We start from the raw sequence: 23,665 nt of genomic DNA, 5'->3' as shown, positions 1-23,665 counted from the left end.
AGAGTGGGATTCGAACCGGCAACCTTCTTGTTGCAGAGCAGCCGCTCTATCCCCTAGGCCACGCTCTCCCCATAAATCCTAGGTTAGCTAAACTGCGTAGGTGCCACCAAGCCCACCCTTCCCACTGGTGAGGGACCAGGTATACACAAACGTACTGAAATGTCAAGCACTGTTTATAACGGAAAATCGACACTGAATGTAATGAATAAATAAAATATGAAAAACTAGAGTAAATTTTTACAGTTCATATTACTGTACAGAAATGACAAGGAATGTTCGTAACAGATAAGTTAATAAAATTAGGGAAATATATTAAGCGGTACATTTGATTTTGGATATTTGCCATTACATTGCACACGTAATTTTAGAAAAAGTTTACAACTGGGGGTCCCCTCCAGAGGCTTATGCTATATGGGGGTCCTTGGCATGGAAACGTTTGGGAACCCCCTAGTTACACTTCTAGACGGGCACACACAGAAACCAGAGCCTGTTCTGTGGTCTCATTTTGAAGACACAAAATATCCCAAGCTACATTTTCTTCATCATTAACCTTCTCACACTTCTGGCAACACATTTCACTCAAGGATGCATACAAAAGGCAGTTTGGTTAATCATCATCTCCCGTGATCCCATCCCATATACACCATTGGGTTGCAATCCATTCACCCATTGATGCGTGTCAAGTGTGTACAAAACTCAAGGTAGGAGAAAGAAACGACGCTGGAGGGCCAAATCAAAATAATTTATTTTTGGTGACATTTCATACAGTTCTAGGATTGTGTCTCAAACACTTGGTTGATCCAATACTATATTTCCTTTTTGCCACCACAACCCAAATTAACAGAAAATAACCCAAACATATGGAGGGGAGAAGAGTCTCCTGATGGTGTTTGCAAGCCTGTCAACATCAACCATATGCTTCTAAAATGATTTCACCTGTCTCTCAGGTAAGATTCTTTTAAAAACAAGTTAGTGCATTTATTTAATTAGACTAAATCACTAGCAGCTCATACTCATTAATAAAAAGGAATAACAGCCCCAGTGATTGGTTACTTGTTTACCGCATTACTAAACCCAAAGTCAATGCATCAAATATTTTCTCTCAGCTGACATCTTGGAACAGTAAATAAATGTCATGTGAGTTTTTATTTTTGCCAATGCGATTTCACACAACTTTGGGGAAACCAGCCTACCAAGATTGGGAGAAAAGCGTTGCGCATCAGATTTAAAATAAATAAACTTAAAAAGCAATACATACAGTGAGTCAATCTTCAAATTCTAAGTCAACCTGTTTGTTTTTCAAAAGTTAAAAAAAAAGAAAAAATACACAGCAAACTCACCCTAAAAGCACAAAACGAAATCAGGTTGATAACCTGCTGTCAAAAGCCTTCCGCTGTAATTTCTCAACTAGAACAATTACATTCTCCCACACACATCTCTAGTGAAGGGTTATTATAATATAGCATAGGCAACTACACTTCTATAGCTTCTTCAAAATCAAGTTTCACTGGGCCAAAAAGTTTCCCCAAGACTACATTATTCAGCAGATCTCGTCAATAAAAATCGAAATTGTATCCTAGCACACTACGATCGTAGGCAGCTGGCACATAGCACGTGAAAAATGTTCCAATTCTCGTTATACCCACTAACCGGCTGCCAAATTTTACGTAGCAATCATCCTCAGCTAACAGTACTCCTTGGTCTATTTTTTGACACTATGCCATTGTTAAGAACAATTCACAGATATAAGCTTAACCTGGATATCCTGTGATGTAGAAAAGCCAAACCTCACCTATGCCACCAGGCGCACTGAATCTTACCTTTAACCTATTTTTTTTCCCACCTCCTCGCTCTCTCATGAAATACATCACCCTACAACCCAAACAAACATGTAAACAGAGAATCTGACTGATTATCAACATGACAGTTTCAATCCATTGGAGTGGGTACACCCAAAACATTTCAGATAGATAGCAAAGATAAAACTGAAACATAAAAAACTTTGGACCAGGCTAGCAGATTCACCGTGGCTGACAGGCCAGTGAGAACCCCAAAGTGGATTTCGGCTTCGAACAAAACCACACATGGGGCTGCGGCGAACATCAACGTTTCTGATATCTGACTTACAGTTTAAGCCAATCATGAACCAGGATCAAAATACCACTATAGAACACATTTCATTATTATACATTAGAAGACCATACTGTCCGGTTTTAGGACAATGATTCTTTATCTCTGATGTAAAAATCAAAAAAAAAAATCATCCATTTCATTACATCAGTGCAACGGCACGCTGTAGCACTTCAATCATTTTGTTACACTATCAATGCATACACAGACATCAGTCAACGCTTCAGTCATACTTGCGACCCTAAGCACACAAAACAAAACAAAGAAAAACTGATGTCTCATTGCGTGTTAGTGATATCTTTGTATATGTACATGACAAATATGCATGTTCTTTTCTTCTTAGTGCATATTGTTCTTGCAGACCAACATCTATTCTTTTAAATCAAAAAACGGTAGAGGGCCGTTTACGTGGCTCAGCATCCCACCTTTCCCCAGCAGAGCACAAATGAGACTGCCTCCAGTTAAATCGCACTTAATGTGTTAAGCATAATGCTGGAGGCAAAACAAAGATTTGTTTCCTTTTCAAATCACTCGTAAAGTTCTTCAGATGTCATTTCGCCCATTAGTCCTGGATGTCCTGGTCTTCCTTTCATTTTAGAAGCCTCTCATTGGACAAGTTCCAGGGGGGAAGGTGGCTACCTTAATGTTGTTGCTTTTATGTTACTCATTTTTATATAATTATATATATCCATACACATTTTTTCGATTCACATCAAGTTTTTACTTTGGCGAAACTGGTGGGATATTCTGCTCTTTGCCAGTATGCCTGTAGCCTCCCTGGGGAGAGTGACGTCGGGCAGGAGGCGGGCGCCTCTGGTCCCGAAACTTGAGGCCACCGGCACCTCTGGGGCCATTGCTGCGATAGTAGCCTTGAGAGTCACGTTCACGTGGCGGTCGGCTCTCCTTGAATTCCCAGCCCCCCTCCCTGTCATGGCCTTTCTCTTGCTTTTCTCCAGGACCACCACTGGAGCCTGGCTCCTCAGCCTTATTAACACGAAGCTCGCGCAATGGCTGACCCGACGCTGTACCGGAGGACGCTGGGGCAGGGGTAGCAGGGGGAGGGTCCTTGGGTGGCCGTTGGCACACCTCTGCATAGCTGAGCTTACGTGGCTCCTAAACCAGGACAGGAAAAGGCACAATTTTGATATATGTAGCACACAAGCCCAGTTATACAATAACTTGGTAATGAAACCCTCAGATCTCATAATCTTAACGCTCATTGGGTTTGGAGTGAAAATTCTGGACTCGTGGTGTGAGAGAGAGTGAAAGAATAGACAGAAGAACTGAAGAAGAGTGACAGATAGAAAAGAGGAAGAGATAACCAAAGCCAGTCAGATCACTACCGCACTTCCCTCTATGCGCAAAAGATGTCATCATCGGGTGGATAACAATGCCATATGTTGGCTCTCATTGCAAAGAATAAGATGCTCACCTGTGCAGGGGTGGGAATAGGGGCTGCAGCAGGAACTGGGGTGCTGGGTGTCACAGGCGTGGAGGCAGCAGGGGGCTGAGGCCTGGAGCTAGGCACAGGTTGTGTGGAGGAGGAAGGGTTGACGGTCGTCTGAACAGGTGCGCGTGGGGTTGCTTTTGGTACTGTGATCTCTACCCGTTCAACTCTCTTCTCCTGACGATTCCTGTCAGAGCAGTTTCAGAAATTCATATTAATACTTTGAGTTAACAGAGGCATGAGTTACATTAAAGCCATTGAGGAAGTTGTACCCAGGGGCCGAGGGTCCGAGTGGTTGTGTGGCGGGTTTAGCTGCTGCCAGGGTGGGACTTGAGACGGCCACAGGTTCTTCTGTGACTGGGGCTTGGACTGATGCTGGACTCACAGTGGCTTCTTTATTGGCTTGATCCGTCTATAAAAATAAAGGAGGCATGCAGCTTAAATCTCTCCGGAAGTCTTCTTTTTAGGAATGTCTTACAATTGTTAGTCTCAATGTCTTACCTTGTCCCTGTACAGACCACGTACAACATCTGACATTCGGTTTTCTAGCACTGGCTCTCCCTGTGTGCTGACCACGCAGCCGGGAAGAGGTGGGAAATTGGTGGCAGCCAAGTCGAACTTGGGTGGAGCAACCTTAACCTCTGCTAGTGGTATAGGCCTCTGATAAAGGAAAATGGAGCCGACAAACAGAAAGATTAGGAGATGGTTCATTATTTAAAAACACCAACGATTTTATGAAAATATGAAATTGCCATTTACCGTAATTCGGTCATCTTCTCGCCTCCTCCGTGTCCCTCTGTATGTTGTGCTGCGTCTGAAATGCAATTCAAATGATCAAGATTAGCCAAAAGCCACTGAACACATCACAACCAATGAGCAGCAGCCATTACAGTCAGGCTCCAATCAGACAGCAACTCAAAAACAGGGTTACCTTCCGCGACCTGACATGCCACCGTCATCGCTGGGTACCAGTGAGGAAGAAGAGGAGGAAAGATGTGAGAATGCCATGCTTAGGTCAGAGACTGTCTGGACTGGGTTAGTGGTGGTGGCAGCGGCAAGAGGAGCAGGAGGCTGTGGGCTGCGCAATCCGGTCAGACTCTCCAGGGAGACGGGAGTTATGGATGCTGTGGTCACTTCACTTGTCCTCACCTGGGGCTTCACGTGGTTTCTGTTAAACAGGAGAAAGGGATGGGTGAGCATGGTCAATATTTAGGAAAAAAAAGGAACTGCACTGAGATACGACCAGCCAGTGTTTCCTTTCCTTTTTAGCATGACGGGCACATTTTTGGTCTCAAGATGAATAAAAAAGTAGGACTATTCTACTATACAGCATTAGTTTGGGTGAGTTGTTCTGAATAAACTGCTGTGTCATGTTAATGATGTAAGGTGATGCATTTGCATGCATAAACAAAAGGAATATGATGCTGTTTTAAGTTACTTTTCCAATGTTGTTAAACATAAAAATACATGAACCATAATTTTCTGCAAACTGTTAAGCAACTAATGCAGTTATGCAAATCTGTTTAATGGGCTTTAAACTCTCAACTTAAGTTAAGCTTGTGGTGGCTAAGAGAAAACTGCTGGTGATAGGAAGATAACTGGATAAGAATGTTAAGTCTATAAAAAAAATAGAATAAATTGCTATATTCTGTGGTCTTGAACCGTTTAATGATGATGGAGGCTGAAACAGCTAAATCAGTTGAAAGGAAACACTGGTGGCACCGACTGAAGCTTGATGGCTTGCTGGGGGATGAGGCATCATTCTGTGTGCTAGGGGTAAACGTTAACATGCAGGGTTTTTAGGATGACGTTTATGCTCATGGTTGGTTGAAGCAGTGATGACTAATGGCTCCAATTTAAACTGAGTTTGGCAATCTGCAACCTGTCAGTCATTGAGTAGAGCTGACAACACCCATTTAAGACGTAGACAGGCCAATGCTATATTCATGAACCACTAATACAACTTTTAGGCAGATATTGTTCGAGGAGCTTGATTCACAGTTTAATCTTCTTTAGTCTTCAACCCTCAGATCTCATAATCTGAACGCTCATTGGGAAGGGAGTGAAGCACCCAACTTTGGAAGGGAAGGACAGAGAGAAATGAAGGGAAAGGACAAAGGAGAGAAAGAGAGAGAGAAAGAACCAAAGCCAGTAACCGCACTCCCTCGTTTCCCTCTATGCGCAAAATGATCTCATCATCGGGTCTGACTTGGGAAGAGTGCAGCGAGCTGCGTCTTTGTGAATCTGCGTCTTCAACAAACGCTGAACAAACTTGAAATTCTCTTTGTGAAAGATTTAAAGCACTCAGATTAAAGCCCGACAGCTGACCTAGACGCTGCATCAAACTCATCCCAGGTATTTCTTTGTAAGTAGCAGTGAAACTAGGGAACAAACAAAAACTAAACAATGGACCTATAAAATGGATGATTAGTTGTGATGGAGGGAAACCATTGCATGCAATATATAAATGGAAAGAGGATATTTTTCAGCCAAGGTGACGATAACAGGAAAAAGCAAATAGCTCAGGATCAGATAGCAGCTGTTGCCATTTAGTAGGCAAGCCTACGTTTATCAAATGACATGACACATCCAGGATGTCCATTACCTGGCAACACAAATTTGCCACAGTGATGAAAAAAGATTTAAGTATACAAAAGCCTGACTGGCAAAAGGCATGTGCCCCGTAATGGATTTAGTCATTTGCTGCTGCAGTATGATAAGACATGATGGTAGCGATGAAGCTTATAATACGGTATAGTCGTGGTACCTGAAGGCATTTATTACATTCTTTCTGGAATAGAGGGGGACACTGTGGGGACAGTGAGAAGACAGGGAGTGAACAACAGTTCCCTGGTGGGGGTACATTATCTGTAGACAATAGCAGATGATCTGATGTCCACTGTTTAACTTAATGCAAATGACGACACAAGGTGATAACACGTTCCAATTTGAACATGTTCAGAACATGACAGATTTGGATTTAGGTCCAAACTACATAACGTCAACTGGAACAAAAATTGCAGCCTTATAGTTGTTTGCCTGCACAGACAGGTCAAGTTGTACTTTATATCAATGTCAGTTCAGACTCATATGCTGCGAGTACTTCAAGAAATTTAAGAAAACTTGGACCCAATTCGAAGTGATTCCCGAGACTGGGTATTCAAGAGAAAGGGAGACATGGCCAGACAGACAAGCGAAAAACGTCAAGCTTCTGGCCACAACTTCCACCAGCACAGAAGCATAATAAAAATAATAAGTATTATAAGAAGTCCTTACCGGTTCCTGTTGAATTGGCGAGTGATGTTAAGAGAACTGGAGCCAGGTTTGTAGTGTCCAGCTGAGCCAAATCCATTCACAAAGCTGCTGTTGGGAAACGGTGCCTGCAGAGGGGGGGAAATAAGGTAGTATTGGTAAATCTAATTTCATGCAACAACCAGTGCAGTTATTACTCACCAGCCACCACAAGGACCTGACAATACACCTGGCAGTATCATTCAATTTCACTCTGTTTGCTCTGGATGTGAAAATACTGACTATTTTGAATAACCCATTGTTGTGCAAACAGTGTTTAAGTCTACTCACAACTCAAATTGCAAGAAGGGAAGGACTCATTTAAATTCACCCACTGCATCTCTCTACAGACATCACAACAAACAAAGTGGTGACGACTAATAAATTATTATGCAGTTATTTTGTGAGGTGAGACTCCAACTATTGCAGGCACACAATGTGGCTTTCAAGGTTAGTTTCCTGCATCACATATATGTTTTGAATTGTTGATGATGCACCAGTACGAAATCATCTTGAAGAGAAGGTTTTCAACGGAGGAAAACAACGGGTATAGTTGGTCTCACCAAAGGAGTTTCGAAATACGGTGTGGGAGAAGGCGACCAGGTGGGAGGTACGATGCCATAGACTGGGTACTGCTGCTGGGGATAGACATGCTGCATGTAGAGGGGGGAGCTGTACTGGGACTGGCTCTGGGACTGCTGAGCGTACAGGCTGCTGTCCACGCTACGGTAGCCATTCTTTGCAAAGAATGTGTTGATGGCCTTTATCCTGGCCTGTCAGCAGGAAGAAGAAAAAAAGTGTTAAACAAAAATCAACTTCCCAAAAGGCCTTTCACAAGGGGATTTTTATTTGACGCACCATGATGGGTTTTCCCTGAAATGTTTTTACTTCCTCTCTCAAGTACTTGTATGCCTATGGGAGCAGAGAAGAGATTTTAAAGGCAAATTCATGGTGCAACATTATAAATGAAAACTCCAGCCAGTGGGATGAGGACTGAACATTGACCGGCAGTACCTGCTGAGCGTCCGTGTCTGATTGGAATGTGATGTACCAGTTGTTATTGTGTGCGAACTCCACACTTATCACCTTTGGACAATTGTCGTCTTTGAACAGTGACTCCACTTCCTGTCAATTAGATAAACAAAAGGTTTCACACTTTAGCTAAACATGAACAGAAACGTGATCAACTGTTTAAAAAGGTTTTGACTGTAGAGTCCTGTTTACCTCAACAGGTGTTGTTTCAGGGACCTCCCTCAGGATGATAATGCACCGCTTGTGATTAGGACGCACTTTCTCTCCTTTCTCATCGACTTGCACCATAGGAGAGGCTGAGGGAAATTCAAGGTATTTAAGTGTCGATACAGCACAAATGTATGCAGCTCATTTTAAAATGCACCAGACCCAACTTTTCACTTACATCTTAACACATCCAGGATGAGGTCCATGTCAGTGGTGAGGACCTTGATGCCCTCCATGCTGGCTATGGTCCAAATGGGAACAAACTGGTCACTGTCCATCTGGGACATCAGGTACAAATCCTTCGAGAGGTTTTCTCTAAAAAAAAAAAAAAAAAAAAATTACACATACACATAGATTAGCCTTCTCTTGACTTGCAAAACATTGAGTCCACAATTTTAAATTCTGGTGTATAAAAATGCAGTGTGTGCGTTTTCCTCTTACCTAGAGAAGTAAAACTCAAGCTCTTTCTTCAGAGACTCTCGCAGATTCTCAGAGGAGATGGGCGTCTCCTCAGCTTTGGAATCCACTGAGACACAAACACAAAATGCCATTGGTGAGACTGAAATGTTCATTATATTTAGTACAAGTGAGACACACACATCACAACTAGTCTAAAAAATAGTCTGAAAATGATTTCATGTGTATCAATTATCCCCAAGTCACAAAGATGATTTGTGAGTGAGTGTGGTGTATGTGATATAAATTACTACAGGTTATGTGCTCTAAATTTCTCTTGCTGCACCTTTGTCAAAGTGGAACCATGTGGGATGTGCAGTGAGACGCCTGCAGGTTCTCATTAGGTTCAGACAGAGAACCACTGATTAGCGCTCAGTGAAATCACCTGCTGAGGTGATGAGCTGGAATTAAAAGCACCTGTTTGGTCAATGTGCTGCAAATGTTTAAATGAGGCATTCCAAAAATTGGCTAATAAATCCCATAACTAGAATTTTATTAATTTAGACTTTTGTCTTATCTAAACTTAGTGTTATCAATAGTCTTTCCTCCCACAGGAATAGTGCATATTGAAGGTAAAGCAATGTGGATTGGTGGAGAGGAATATTCTATATCATACCACAAACTAATATTAAGTGATAAAAAATGTGTGATATTTATTCTAAATAAGTACCAAATATGTATTAACGTAGTAAAAGCATCTCTGAAAGCTGGACCCACTGTTCTGAAGATGAAACTCTTGAACACGTGTTTAACAGTCATGTGACAAGATGTTTGGAGAAAAAATGTAATCTATTGATTTTATCATTGATGTGAAATATGTAAACTAATGCAACTGTGCATAAAAATCATAGATCACAAGCCCTAGCATTTGATCAACTTATAAATTGGAATAATGTGGTAGATATAACTAAATGTACATGTTGACTGTCTTATTGATCAAGAGGAGATTCTACCATAATTCACTGTTTCAATGTTACTCCGACCTTTGTTCTATATGTATATAACATTTCTCTGCAACAAAATCTAATAAAGTCTATTTAAAAAGGAAAACTGATATTTTTTAAGCAATACACAGACTGGCACTGTATTTATATGTTTACACGGCTAAGCACATTTTAAGTTGTATCATCTACATCACATGAAAAATAAAAAATGATTTGAAAAACAGAATAATCATTAGTTGCACAGCAACAGTTGTGTAGACACAACTGCATGTGATGTGATGTGACTGACCTGGCGTCCCTGTGGTGGACTCAGCAGGGGAAAAGCCCAACTCTGGAGGGTCCATTCCATTTACTGCTATCTCAGCTGTTACTGTGGAGCTGCTGTCATCCAGGGCCGTGAATCCCACAGTGAACTGCTTGGACCCGGCAGACGATGGCTCAGAATAACCTGTGAAAAAAGGTAATGAGTTTCATTCTGAACCAACAGATAGCCCAGTCAGTTTTTAGGCCTGCTTTGAAAGGCCATGGATGCATTAGTAGGTGTTGTTAAGATGAGATAAGATGTTTAAGGAAAACATAAACAGTTTTTCTTAAAGTGCCAACTAGAGGAAAGTCAGTATTTATATCAAAAGACACGGATGACACAATGTTGTTTTCCAAACAAAATATTTTTTTCACTTAGAAGCTCTGTATCAGGTATTTTTGAAACTATGGTTAATTGAGCTGGTGGAAGTGCATCTCACCCTCACTCATGTCTGCGGTGGGCCAATGAGGACTGTTGGTAAGAGCCTCGCTGGGAACCGCAGGCATCTCCTGCCACACCTTGGCATTTGGGTTCAAACCGGCGCCCTTAGAGGTGACCTTCAAAGCAAAAACAACAGGATCAGGAGAGTGCAAGCCATTTAAATATTAAAAGCAAAAATCTGTATATTAGAACAAACCTTTCAAACAGACACAATTATTTCAATAGGACTTATGCAGTTTGACAGTTTATATCTGAATCAAACCAAATGTGCTGTAATTACCACTAAACCGAGATCCTAAATTTATTTATCTTTAAAAACTTGTAGTGGCCTAAAGGCAAGATGTTTAATCTCACCACAAACGTAGAACAAATAAAATAGAATTCAAATAACTTTGAAAAGGCTGCACTTAATTCTTAAACATTTGACCCACCCCCCAGTGTTCACCTAAAAGTGAGATCAAACTTTAATTTTTGTTTTTAAAGCAAATGTTAAAGCAGTGACATACATACATCCAGACACAATGCAACAAGGAGGTAAAATGTGGTCTCCAACTATATTCCTATGGGGTCTGAGGTCATGCAGGTTACAGCCAACTACCACCACCCCTGCTGATTTCCCTACATCTTTGTATTACTGAATAAAATCCCTTGGCGTTATGTTCGATGTTGGCAGGTACACCTGCACACCACAGGCCATTCATGGCATATAATTGGAAACCAGAGAAGTACAATGAAATGTGCCCACATTGGGCCCCACAATCCCTTGTCAACCAGAGGCTATTACCTAATTAAATTAGGAGACCGATTAAGACTTTGTCCAACCAGGATGTCGACTGTAATAAATGTGGCAAAGACAAAGCTGGGGGGGATTATATCAAGAAATACGTTTTTTTAATCAGTCAAACCAATTTTGGTTCCTGTGATAATTTTAGTTTAGCGAGCTTCCTTAGGAGCAGAGAACGACAAACACTTAAAAAGGCAAAACAATATGCAAATCTGAGGTTGATCAATTATGTATCACACCTCTCCACTGTGCTTACACAATGCCAAAGTTTTATATAGATACATATTGAACTTTTGTTGTCTACTATTGATGCAAATTATATTGTGATGGTACTTGATATTGTTTTTCACCCAGATACACCTGGATCAAAAAAATTCATGTAGGAAGTGGTTTATATGTCCTGAAACAAGACATTTCTAATTGAGTTTTATGCAATGATTGGTTCGGAGTCTCTGTATCAAAGTGGCGGCGGACTGGCAGGAGAAAACCCTGACCCTGCAGAGATCTGTGGCCAGGAATAGATCACATACAGAACATATTGAGGGGCACACACACACTGAGGTGAACTAACTGTGGATTGTGGCTCTGTGCAGCAGGGAGCAGATGACAGCTGTAACTTCTGAAACGCCAGTAACTGTCACATTTACCAGCTCCCTCTTTCCACAGGGTCACTCTCCACCTGGTGGGAGATCCGCTTCTTTTATTTGGGCTAAAAGCACTTGGGCCTGACAGGAACAGCTGTTGGTCACAATATGCCCCAACGCGCTTCTCTCTGCCAATAAATCAGGAATGGACGTGTCAAAAGCGGAGGCCTCCGTGTGGCAGCTAACATTTATGTGCCGTGCAACTTGACACATGGTTACAATGAATGCTTCTGTGTCACGGGCCGTGCCGTGCCGAGCCAAGTAGTGTCAGCTGACCGCGCTGCGCCGCACAGGCCAGGTATTAGCAACGCATGTCACGGCGCTAGGTTAGCCACCAGCTAGGAGCGTTAGCTAACAGATCACACCAGGCTGAAAGAACCTTCATCCTTTGGTCAATAGTTGAAGCTTCGTGCAGTTACTAAATTAAACAACAGCTCGAGTGAGTGTTAGTCCGCTCCCGACAACAACACAGGCCCCCCCCCCGCGGCGGTGTCATAACTTAACAGCTAGTGATTACTCAGCAAACTACTTAATGAGCTTGCTGGTAGCGGGGGCTAAGCTAGCGTTAGCCGGTGGGGCAGCATTAGCAGGAGATCCGGCTGATGGAAGCGGGTACAAAAAAAAACTGCCTGTCTGTCTGCAACGTTAACGGCTACAACTCAGCAGTTGTACAAGAGCTGCCGTGGGGGGGGGGGGCTGATAACATTTGATAACATCGCCGTGTAATTACAAGCTAATGGTCATAACGTTCAAGCTAAGCAGAAACGTGTGATCTTACATCGTGTGCCTTGTTTCAGTTCATATTTGCTGCTGCTGCCGGATAAATATATCTCCCCCCACTAGAAAGGGGATGTACTGTGCTAACAAGTCCTTACAGAGTAGCAGCCACTTAGCTACTTAACTAGCGTTAGCTCGTTAGCTAGCTAGAGAAGGCCTCACTCACCATGCCGCCTGACCCTCCCTCGCTCCCCAGCGGAGCCTCGTCCTTCCCACCGGTCTTCGGTCCCGGATCGGCCTCCTCCTGCAGCAGCGGCGGCTCCCCGCTCTGGTCTGAACTCATCAGCCGCTCCTGACTCACTTCCACCCCGTCGCTTTCTCCCGGCCCCCGCCAGCCACCACCAGGTCGTCCTACGGTAACAGCCGACTCGTGTTCAGCAGTGGGTCTGGTCCTCTCCCGTCGGACTGGATCGGCCAGCAGCGCACTCAGACTATCCGCTAGCTAGCTAGCTAGCTAGCAGGCTAACGGGTAGGCTTCGACGGAGGCTCCCGACCTAGCGTGCTATGAATCAACGGAGCGGGCTAACGACTGATAGCTCAATGAATCAAAAGCCGAGACACGAAAGGTACAGGCGATGTCAAACCATGACTCTTCTCACACCACGGTCCCCGCGGGCCTTTCATCGAATATCACAGCACACACCGGCTTCGTCAGGCGCATTCCTAACCGGGCGACCGGAGCGGACACTGGGGACACGCACCTCTACTCAGCTCAGGCACACAGTCCGCCGACGTCCCGGCTGCCACCGCGAGTTCCCGATGACCTCTGCACAAACCATTTCCTGTTCCGGACCCGCACTGTAGTTTTCTGCTGCTTTTTAGCTGAGGCGTCGCCCCAGTCCCACAAAACTGTAGCAGTGAACTGTACTGAAAATAAAATGTAATGGTTGTATGGTGAGAGGCATTTTAATAACTGTCAACTTTATGGATACAACATGTATAAATCAAAATATGAGGGACAGGGTGACCTCTGGACTCTTCCCTTCATCACTTAAAGGGAAATCTTTATTTAAGAAAAACTGAAGAAAGTTCAACAGAATTGGGAGTAAATGCTTCACTCAAATTAACAAGGTAAAAAAAGGATATATTACAACACTTTTATATTAAAAATTAAATTTAATATGGATTCTCTAGTTCTTTGGTTTTGTTGTGTCTTCTATTTATGAAATGGATAAATACAGCACGGAGCTAATCTTTAAGGGACTAAAAGTAAGGAATTGTCAAAAAATACTTCTTTTAAAAAATGTGTCAGTAAACAACTTAAATCAAAAAGTAATGTAAGCCTTTGCCTTTAAAGCAGCATTCATCCTCCCCGCTGCACTTCATGGTTGTTTAACAGCCTGCCAAAGGTCAGAGTGATTCTATGATCTGGACTCTCGTGTCATCTGTTCCTGGACTTCTTGTTCTTATTGCACGATTTAGTTTTTATGTTTCTATCTGTTTGATGTGAGCATTTTTTTGTCGTGCTGCAGGGACCAATTGCACACCTCCACAATGCTACTATTGATACCAATGGATACGTGCCTAAACATCTAAACCTTTGAGAGTCCCATAATGTTTCAATAAATGTGTTACTCTGTGTGGTCCGCATTAACAATAGAGTCCATTTTCTCATCCGTTTGAGTTAATACACTGATCCCCAAGGAAATGATCACAGGTAAGTTTAATAAATGTTCTGCGGTGTCATGTGTAGCAGAAAGAGAGAGGAAGAACTAATGTAATCACTTCTTGTCCCACTTGAGATGTAATCAATAAGAGCTGATAAGTCACTGAATACACTTTAATCTTCCTAAAAGGGGTTTTCACAGATAGATCACATAGTAGTGTAGCTATGTGTAAATGGATCATCCATGTAGTTGATAGATTAGTTCCACCATCAATGTTCCCTTTAGACTGAAGAAGACATGGTTTTATAAGTTGAAAATCAGGATCAGTGACTGATGTTTTCTATGATCACAGGCACCATCACCTGTCTGCATGAAGAGATAGTAAGTAGAGACAGACAGATGGCTGGGGGGGGGGGGTACACCATGGGGGCCTCTTTCTGCCCCAAATGTACAAATATGTTGGTGCTCATTGAAAACCTTGATTTGGAAACATTGCCCTGCATGTGCCGCACATGTCTCGGAGAATTACATCTTCCCGGGCATTCCTTATTCACAGGCTCAGTTCCAAATAAAATCCCCAGCAATGCAGCATATGTTTGAATGACATCTTTAATTTGCAAAATTGATCCACATTAAGAGCTGGAATTGCCACAAAACACTAGATTAAGTGAGCAAGCGCACATTCAGGGTAAGAAAGAGTAAGACAGCAGCTCATGTTAAGAGACAGGTAGAAAGGTGTTTAACAAGGCTCTGTCCCGGTGCTCCACGAGAGTCTACTCCTCAGTAAGACTTCTTAAGTACATGCTCCATATCTGCATGCTCAGACGTGTCGAGCTTGATGTCGTAATGGGCCAGGATCTTCATGATGGGCCTAATCTTCAGCCACCACTGTGTCTTCGGGATGCGGTGCCTGCAGAATACAAGGGGGGGGATGTTAGGATCACCATTCAACATCACACTTGTCACATGTGGATACAGTAAGTAATTTAGAAAACATGTATCTTACTCGAAATCGGTGTCTTCCTTCAGGGCGGTGACGGGCTGGAAGGTGAGTGATCTCTTCTTCATGCCCAGCACACAGGCGGAGTCGGGCGTGTTGGCGAAGATGCGACCTACGGGACACAGGAAGTGAAATGGTTCAGTCCACACACCACACAAAACTCACTACTGTCAAACCACTACAATCACCGACTGTTGTTAAAATGTTTTCAGTGGCCGATTCATTTTACAGACCTTTGAGTAAAGGATGCAAACCCATGATGCAAAATCGAATTGCCTTACGTATCAAAATGATATCATATTCAGAAATGTCCAATTATCACATATTAATGGATTATTTATTGTTTCTGATGCATTGATCTACAATATAACAGGAAATTAGAGCTGTAAGATAAAAGTAACAGCGCAGAGTGACCAATATCTTTGAATGGTCGGATTTAAAGATAACACAAGTAGCATAAAAACAAGGATTCAGCAATGAGTAACTTAAAATGATTGGTACAGAACTTGAATAATAAACATACTTAGATCAATTCCGCCCCATACTGTTGATATCATGACACATCATCAAAATGTGCGGCAAGGAGCATTTGATTTGATGTCAACATACCATGCCTGTAGCAGATCTTCAGTTTCTCAGTCAGCCACAGGACAGACTTAGCGCCCATTTTGGTGCCAAAGTTCCTGTCGAAGGGTGTTGGGGTGCCACCCTGCAGGGGACGGAGGACAAACACGTTTAACAGATTGTAATGGAGTGAAACAAGAAGAAAATTCCCCTCTTTGCAACATGCACACACCTGCTGCATGTGTCCCAGAACGTTCTTGCGGCAGTCGAAGATGCCTTTGCCCTCCTCTGAGTACAGGTTGAAGATGAAGTCAGTGGTGTAGTTGGCATTGGAGTTCTCATTCCTATTGTAGAATGGACAGTGATAAATAATCACACCGTTGAAACTCTAACTATAGTTGATTAATGTGCTTTTTTTCACAACAGACATTTTGACCATGGCAGGAAAAGAACAGGTCTGAAGGTGAGCCACCGTTAACAATAATTATGGTCTTAATTTAGTTTAGACAAAATATGCAATTGGCTTTTTGCATTTTTGCATTGATATATTGCAGGGCAGTGTAGCACAGTTCATATCAGCCGCAGCTCTAGGTCACACATGAACAAAACGTACCTGAGAACCAAACCTCTCTTCACTGTTGTCTTCATCTTCTGCACGAGATGATCGACATTCATCTGTAAACCAAATCCACAGTTCACACATCACTACTCAACAACACAGAAACTTGTAAAACTGTAGAAGGAAAATACTTTTAACATTTTGACTCAAAACTATGCTATTCTTTTTTGTCATTAGTCTTTTTTGTCAGGGATTTCTTTCTCACCTTCTGTAAAAACAAAGGAAACATAACTGTCGACTGTTAATTTCTCTGTTATGTGATTGGTTAATCAATAATCCCAATAAACATATTTGAAACAAAACTAGAAAACTGGACAAACCATCCAAGACTAGCTCACCTCCAGGTCCTTAATGTTGAACTTTTCCTCAAAGATGTAGGCCGCGTCGGCTCCAGCAGCCAGACCAGCCATCGTGGCCAAGTAGCCGCAGTATCCACCCGCAGTCTCAACGAGGAAGACGCGGCGCTTGGTCCCTGCTGCAGACTGCTTGATCCTGTCACAGGTCTGCAGAGACATAAACCACAAGTGTGTTTAGCTCCTGGTAGTTTTACATGCGTGTGTGAGTGTGAGTATTTACATGCATATCTGCCACTGACCAAGGTGATGGCGTTGAGGGCAGTGTCAGCGCCAATGCTGAAGTCAGAGCCTGGGACGTTGTTGGAGACGGTGGCGGGGATGACGACCATCGGAATGCACATCTCCTCGAAATTCTCTCTGGCCTGAACCAGCTCCAGGCCTCCCATGTATGCCTGCAGCAGATGGAGATACGTTTGTCTGTGTGCTTTGAAACTTTTAATCTGCCTGGAGAAGTCATGACTGAGGCTGAGAGAAAGTTCAGCTGACGTTTACAAATGACTCGAATAACGATGTCACATCTTTACCTCAAATCCACCAATGATCACCAAAGCGTGGATGTTGAACTTGGCAATGTTCTGGCTGATTTTCTCCATATTCTTGGATGGCAAGGATCTATATCAAACAAAGAGAAATAACACAGTGAAATGCTTCATTTCTACTCTCATGACACAGGACAGTTTTTTCTTACAACAAAGCTGCACCACAAGCGAATATCCACTAATGTTTTACCTCTTGGTGCCCAGCATTGAGCCCCCCTTTCCAATCCAGCCACTCACTGAGGTCCAGTTGATGGGCTCAATCTGCAGAGGAAGAAAATGTTAAATATTCAAAAGCAAAAGTTGCATGATGGCTTGGAACCAGAAAACTGTTTAAACACAAAGAGGGAGAGCGAGTCTTGTTGTGTTACTTTAAGTATCTGTCTTTTCAATTTGATGTAGGAAAAAATGATGTGTCAATGATCACCTGGCACTTTTGTGTGGATGATGCTTGAATAAAAGCATTTATTTGTTTCTTCCCCATCAATATAATACATATAATATTATCCCGGTTTCAACATAATAATTTTACAGTTATCAGTTGTGTTGGTCTTGTGGTATTCGTCTCATTTGTCTCTCTGTTGTGCATGATAATAAATAATTGGGTTTCCAGTGGTATAGAAGTTGTTCTTTTGACAAAGGGGAAACATTTCATTTCTGCTCATTGTTTACTTTTCCTGGATTTCTTGGGTTAAGATGATAAAACAACATTTTTACAACTCAGTCGAAGTGGAATGTCACCAAATCTTAACAAAAGTGGGGAAATCTAAACGCTGACCTGTCCGTCAGCCAGACCGTCAAAGCCGTCATGGACCGCCAGCATGTTGTGACCCTGGATGATGCCCATTCTGACTGCTGCACGGACTGCGGCGTTCATGCCAGCACAGGGGGCGCCAACGTTCACGATGGCCACATTGATGTTGCTCTGTCGGAGAGAGAAGATTGTTCAAGAGCTTGTTATCGGTGAAGAAGGTTTTAGGTGTAAACGTTTCTTTGTTGTGAAAAATACTCTTCAGTAACTTTGGTGGATAAATCTCACCTTGACATCTGGAGGGTTGATGTGAGCCAAAAGTTTGTATGTGTTCCAGTTGTTCTCGAAACTCCTGCAAATCATTGACCCAATTAAATGTTACAGAAAAACTAAAAGATAAAGATTTTTCTTTTTAAATATCTAATTGATTGATTGTTATAACACTGATGTTTTATCTTTTCTCCCATTATTCCCCGACACGTTCTGGAGCAGATGAATGTGAAAATAGCAAGTGTAAAACACTGAACATCCAGGTAAAGCTATAATGTGACTTCAATTTTAGTTTATTAATTTATTACAAATATAGTAAAATATAGATGAATAAAGTCAGTTATTGTTCCCTTGGCACCCTCCAGGGTCCATGGTAAAGCACTTTGCCCTCAAAAACAATGTCTGGTGGAAGTTGAAGAGGAAAATACTTACTTTCCCCTGAGCTTGATAGCATCCTCATATCGGCCCTCAGCCATGGCAGCAGTCACATCTTTGGTCTGTGAAGAGAAAGGGAGTGTGAGAAGGACGGAAAATCCCTGATACTGTACAGTCAGTGCAAAACCAAGTGGAGCAACACATGACCAAATGACAGGAGGGGAAATCTGGTGTATTCTGGGGTGAAAACATGTCGACGTACCAGCTGCACACACTCCATGAGCGGCAGTCTGACGGCCTGGTTTCCGGACAGGCTGACAACACAGGCGGGCGTCTCTGGAGTGGCCTCCAGCAGCGCCATCACGGCCTCCACACCCATCCTGCTGCCCTGGAGAGCACACACACATACACACAAGTCAGATCATCAGGCGCGCGTGTGTGTATGAGGAGAAGCAGAATCCAAAGTTCAAGCTGTAAAGTTGATCTGATGTGTCGCTGGGATACTCACAAGGACCCTGTCGAAGGCGGAGGGCGTGCCTCCTCTCTGTACGTGTCCGAGAACAGTGGTGCGAGTATCGAAGCCGAGCCTGTCAGTCACCAGCTGAGGAAACGTAAAGACATCTATCAGCATGCCATACTGTCGGTGTAGCTTGTAGCATTAGCGCTCATTGATATCCTGAGGTGGACCTTGCCTTTTTGATCAGGTCAGATGTAATCGGGCTACCATCACTGGACACTGCTCCCTCAGCCACGATGATCACATTCAGACGAGAGCCTCGGCCCCTTTGCTGTAGAAAATAAGGGAATGAAAATACAATTGTGAACCTGATTGACCTTTGGATATGTGAGATGTTCAGCAGACATCTTCATATGCAGTTGAAGACACACATACATCCATCAGCCTCCTGCACAGGTGGTCCTCCCAGTCGTCAGCTGGGGGCATCTCAGGGATGAACACCCAGTCTGCACCGCAGGCCAAAGCGGTCACCAGAGCCAGGTACCTGCAGCCGAGATAAACCTGTGTGTCAGCTTCACCTGTCAGCTATCATTCAGGCTTAGCTATCACACACGTCTGTTAAGGTAACAACAAAGTTCTAACGAACAGTATTTAGAAAAATGAAACTTCCTTCATTTTATATATGATAAATCTTGAAGCTATAGGAAAAAATTGCATGTATTTTATTAAGTGGCGGATCAGTATGATATCATGAATCAAAAGTTGTTGGTGATGTTTTGCTGGGATGGGACAATAATGAAAGATGCTCTGGTGGAGCAACTGTTCAAATATCTACAATATCTTTTACAGTGCACATCATTTTTATTTTTTGATTGCAAATAGCAGTAATTTTTATTTCATACATGTTGAAAGAGGCACTAAAAGACAAATTTGACTTAATGAGAATGTGAATAAAAAGGTGATAATACTACAATGGATTATTCAAACACATGGAAATCCACTTGATTTCAGAGTGATCACATTGTATATTTATCATCCATAGATTTGTCTCTGTCAGTACACACTGCAAACACATAAATATACAAAATCACATAAGCACACAAATACTCACCCACAGTGTCTGCCCATCACTTCCAGGATGAACGTCCTCTGGTGGCTGTGGATGAAAATGTTTTAAGGAATGACTCACATGCAAAAATATATATAATATAGGTTATCCCTCTGATACATACATACATCTAATACATATAAACATCTGCATAGTCTGTGTAAATCAAATTTAGTAAATCTATCCAGTAATTAGACTCTCTCTTGACAGCAGCAGCCTGACCTGATGCTGCACTGTGTTATTTGAAGATGCATTGCCATTCTTCTCTTTTTTATGACCTTTAGTCAACATGGATTTTCTCCATCACTACATCCACAGTGGGACAGTGATGTCTGACCTCTGTGCTGTGGTGGTGATGGAGTCCACCACCTCCATGATGCGGTGCAGGGCGGAGTCGGTGCCGATGGTCATGTCAGTGCCGCAGAAGTCATTGTCGATGGAGCCGACCATGCCAACGATATTCAGGTGGGTAGATTTCTTGGCTTCTGTTTCCGTAATAGTACCTAGAAAACATTGAACATAAATATTTGAATATGGGTAATATCTAGAAATCTTCTTATGATCATAGAGATCAGTCTGAAAAACATGTTCAGTCTAATCAGAGCTTTTCTGACCTTTCACAGACATTTGGTGAAAGCTTAAGTTGATCTGTCATCTTGATTACTGTGATAACTAATATCGATTAGCAGTCGATTCCCACTTATTGGTAGAAACAAACTTTAGTCTTCTGTATTCAAATCTGACATTTTTTTCCCCATCCAATCCACCTTTTAGAGATGGATCAGAAAGACACACCCCACAGGACACATAATCATTATTCTGCAGTTGTCTCTTTACCGGCTTCGACCAGGTCGAGCAGCAGCCCGGTCCACTCAGTCCTGAAATCGTTGGCTCCTGTCAGGCTGCCGTCGCCTCCGATCACACACAGGTTGGTGATGCCCAGCTTCACCAGGTTCTGGGCTGCCTTCATACGACCCTCCCTGGTCATGAAGTCCTTGGAGCGGGCACTGCCGATAACAGTGCCTCCCTGAGACATGAGGAGAAGCAGATGGTGTTAATACAGAATCTGACACACAAACAATATCTGTATGAGAAAGAACAAAAATGGCAGGGAGTCTGTAATAACTGACATTTGAACTCTATCATGTTTTCACAGAATGGATATTCAATATATAGGCTCAAATACTAATCTCTATGGATGAATAGGAATGATTGAAGTCTCTATAAACAGGGGGGGGGGGATCACTGTAAAGGTGAAATCCTGGAAATTTGGCCTGTGTCCACTCCAAACGCTCACTTTCACACACTTCATGAATCTTAGCATGTCACGTCTTCTCCTCTGCCAGGTCGCTTTATTTAGCCAACAGAGATGAAAGATGAAATGTGAATCACAAGCTTCACAATGTTACTGCATCTCCATCATCCTTCAGTCACAGGATAGGGTCGTTTAATATCCTCAAACCGAATCAAAGTTTCCAATGTTATCAGAGACCTGAAGTGGAGTTAGTGCACGATTAAAGGTTTACCAACATGGTCAAGCTATACCTGCATGATCTCATTTTTTTGGGACAACCTGCCAGCACATTCTCAATGGATGCGAATGTTGTTTTAATTTGCATTGACCTTCAGTGTATTGATTCTGTGGCAGAAAACTCAAGACAACTCAAACTGTAACTATGAGGAGGGCGGCAGCTCTGAGACATCTTGGGAAATGGCACCTTATTCCTTCTTGACCGGAGATTTTCCTTATTCCTTTCTAATTATTTATTTTCTCTTTTCTCTTTAAGTCTAGATTTCATCATATTGACAGAGGGGATTGGTCTGCTTTGGAAAAGATAGGACTATTAAGATTCAGTTTTTGTGAGGATGGTCAAAGGACTGGGATTGTTGAAAACTATATAAAAGATACATTTGATCATGGGTGTTTGTGTTGCTGACTGTCTACACCTCAATTTCAGTATAAATATGTGGTTTGTGTGATTGTTGTGTGGGTCAGTGTGAGTTGACTCGGCTGCACGGCACTCACCAGCTGAAGCATCATGGACACACTCTCCCATGTGGCGAGGCGGATGTTGTCCCCTCCGTCCACCAGGCCCTGGTAGCCCTGCAGCACACAATACAGATACACTTAGTCCCATGCAGTCCGACCAAACACACAACATTGAGATGATATCGATTGTATTAATTTGCAGTGTGATTGCGTGTCAGTGTGCAGCTCATACCTCGTGAACAAAGTACACTTTAGCTCCGGTGTAGAGACCAACTCTCACTGTGGCTCTCACGGCAGCGTTCATTCCTGAGACACACAAATGTCATGGTAAGTGATGACTGACGAGTGATTTACACACTTTCCGAAACACGCTCAACATCAGATCTGACTAAGCGCTTCCTATAGGAGGACTTTTTAGAGCCATCTTAACCTTTAAGTGACTCGACCTGCACGTTGGCAAGAGATGAGACAAAAATACCCAGAGTGGACAGACTGGAGCTGAGAGTTCGGGACTGCTTGTCTTGTGTAGCGTCTTGCCCTTGGATGTGCCATACACTAAAGGCTGCAGCGTGTGTTTGTGTTGTGGTACGCTGGCAGCGCCTGCAGCTCCTGTTACACCAAAAAGCAGCTGTGGATTAGGGGGCGTTTCTCTCGTCCATACCAGAAAAAGGTCACCGCCACTAAAATTAGCCCCAAAGATGTTAAAACAACGGACAACACTGACTGAAGAGACAAGTGGAAGATTATCAGCTCTAAAGGGTTAGAGTCGGAGGAAAAGACCACCAAAGAAATCTGAGGACAATATGAGACATCCCTAAAACTCAGCTTTGAGTAATGATGTTGGAGTAAGTGTGTATAGAAGCTTGATGTCCAATTTTCGGTGGGTGTAAAAATCAAAAAATTCTTGGTTAAAACCTGACTGTTAAAATCAGGAGTGCTTAGTTTGTCATAAATCTATTCACACTCATGACTTCAGATTGGATTCAGAGCCAAGCAGCCATCATCCTGACAGCTGGCCTTCTTCTGTGCCACTCTGACACATTAGAAAACTGTTGCTCGCCCATTTGGTTCTTTGAGTCCTGAACTGACTCATGATGCCGTGCACTCAGAGCGATAATGCACTGCTCTCAGTGGAGCCTGCCAGATGGAGCGAGCCTCTACAGCCGGTTGGGATTCAGCTCAGAGACACATCAACATATGAGACAATGTCACACTGCTATTCCCTGAAACTCTTCTACTCTGATCTAAACATTGGAGCCTCCTCCTTTGCTTACCTTGGGCGTCTCCTCCTGACGTCAGCACAGCAATGGAGCGTCCGAGCCCCATCTTTTTGGGGTCCATGGTCAGATGAGGGTTCGTGGACATGTTTCCTGAGGAAGGGTCGGTACGACGAAGGGATCAGATAAAGGAGAAAGAAGAGTGTGGATTCTCTTTCTTTGCCCTCTGCTTCTCAAGGGAGGCATACGTGGAGGGGCAGGCTTTATAGGCAAAAATCCTGCCCCCCCCCGACTCCCTGAGACCCTTCCCACTGACACCTGCCACTGACAGTTAGAGGGAGGGGGACACAATGCACAT

The 23,665-nt window shown here is 43.0% G+C and overlaps 2 protein-coding genes across 3 annotated transcripts; both read right to left on the bottom strand.

The window, feature by feature from the left end:
* Positions 1-727: 727 nt before the first annotated feature.
* On the bottom strand, positions 728-13,218 carry larp4aa (La ribonucleoprotein 4Aa). Of its 2 annotated transcripts, XM_062392152.1 has the most exons (17): positions 12,624-13,218; positions 10,251-10,368; positions 9,797-9,955; positions 8,549-8,633; positions 8,286-8,422; positions 8,093-8,196; positions 7,883-7,993; positions 7,727-7,780; positions 7,432-7,641; positions 6,854-6,957; positions 6,345-6,386; positions 4,509-4,745; positions 4,337-4,391; positions 4,079-4,237; positions 3,850-3,989; positions 3,563-3,764; positions 728-3,243 (listed from the first exon to the last, which is right to left on the bottom strand). In XM_062392152.1, the coding sequence occupies exons 1-17, from the start codon at positions 12,738-12,740 to the stop codon at positions 2,851-2,853; spliced, it is 2,427 nt and encodes an 808-aa protein (XP_062248136.1). In that variant the 5' UTR covers positions 12,741-13,218; the 3' UTR covers positions 728-2,850. The 2 variants fall into 2 exon arrangements, with proteins under 2 accessions (XP_062248136.1, XP_062248137.1); XM_062392153.1 differs by lacking the exon at positions 6,345-6,386 and having other exon boundaries at positions 12,624-13,217.
* Positions 13,219-14,655: 1,437 nt separating this feature from the next.
* Positions 14,656-23,531, bottom strand: pfkma (phosphofructokinase, muscle a). The gene is made up of 22 exons (XM_062392881.1): positions 23,365-23,531; positions 22,323-22,396; positions 22,127-22,204; positions 20,938-21,127; positions 20,438-20,603; positions 20,104-20,148; positions 19,428-19,536; positions 19,228-19,323; positions 19,044-19,136; positions 18,798-18,923; positions 18,593-18,657; positions 18,179-18,242; positions 17,918-18,064; positions 17,333-17,403; positions 17,128-17,215; positions 16,843-16,995; positions 16,586-16,750; positions 16,242-16,303; positions 15,861-15,972; positions 15,674-15,773; positions 15,071-15,176; positions 14,656-14,974 (listed from the first exon to the last, which is right to left on the bottom strand). The coding sequence occupies exons 1-22, from the start codon at positions 23,453-23,455 to the stop codon at positions 14,845-14,847; spliced, it is 2,331 nt and encodes a 776-aa protein (XP_062248865.1). The 5' UTR covers positions 23,456-23,531; the 3' UTR covers positions 14,656-14,844.
* Between the last annotated feature and the right edge of the window lie 134 nt (positions 23,532-23,665).

Source organism: Platichthys flesus, chromosome 7 (genome assembly GCF_949316205.1).
Source record: "Platichthys flesus chromosome 7, fPlaFle2.1, whole genome shotgun sequence".
NCBI lineage: Eukaryota > Metazoa > Chordata > Actinopteri > Pleuronectiformes > Pleuronectidae > Platichthys > Platichthys flesus.
Note: the sequence above shows the minus strand (reverse complement) of the source record. Positions and strands in the feature narration are given on the sequence as shown.

Coding starts and splice junctions, on each gene's coding strand:
- larp4aa (XM_062392152.1), bottom strand. CDS start 12,740: ATGAGTTCAGACCAGAGCGGGGAGCCGCCGCTGCTGCAGGAGGAGGCC. Junction 8,423..8,548: donor CTTGAGTTTTACTTCTCTAG/GTAAGAGGAAAA, acceptor TTTTTTTTTTAG/AGAAAACCTCTCGAAGGATT. Junction 7,781..7,882: donor CAGACACGGACGCTCAGCAG/GTACTGCCGGTC, acceptor CTGCTCCCATAG/GCATACAAGTACTTGAGAGA.
- pfkma (XM_062392881.1), bottom strand. CDS start 23,455: ATGTCCACGAACCCTCATCTGACCATGGACCCCAAAAAGATGGGGCTC. Junction 19,537..20,103: donor GTGATGGGCAGACACTGTGG/GTGAGTATTTGT, acceptor TCTCGGCTGCAG/GTACCTGGCTCTGGTGACCG. Junction 19,324..19,427: donor TGTGCAGGAGGCTGATGGAT/GTATGTGTGTCT, acceptor TATTTTCTACAG/CAAAGGGGCCGAGGCTCTCG.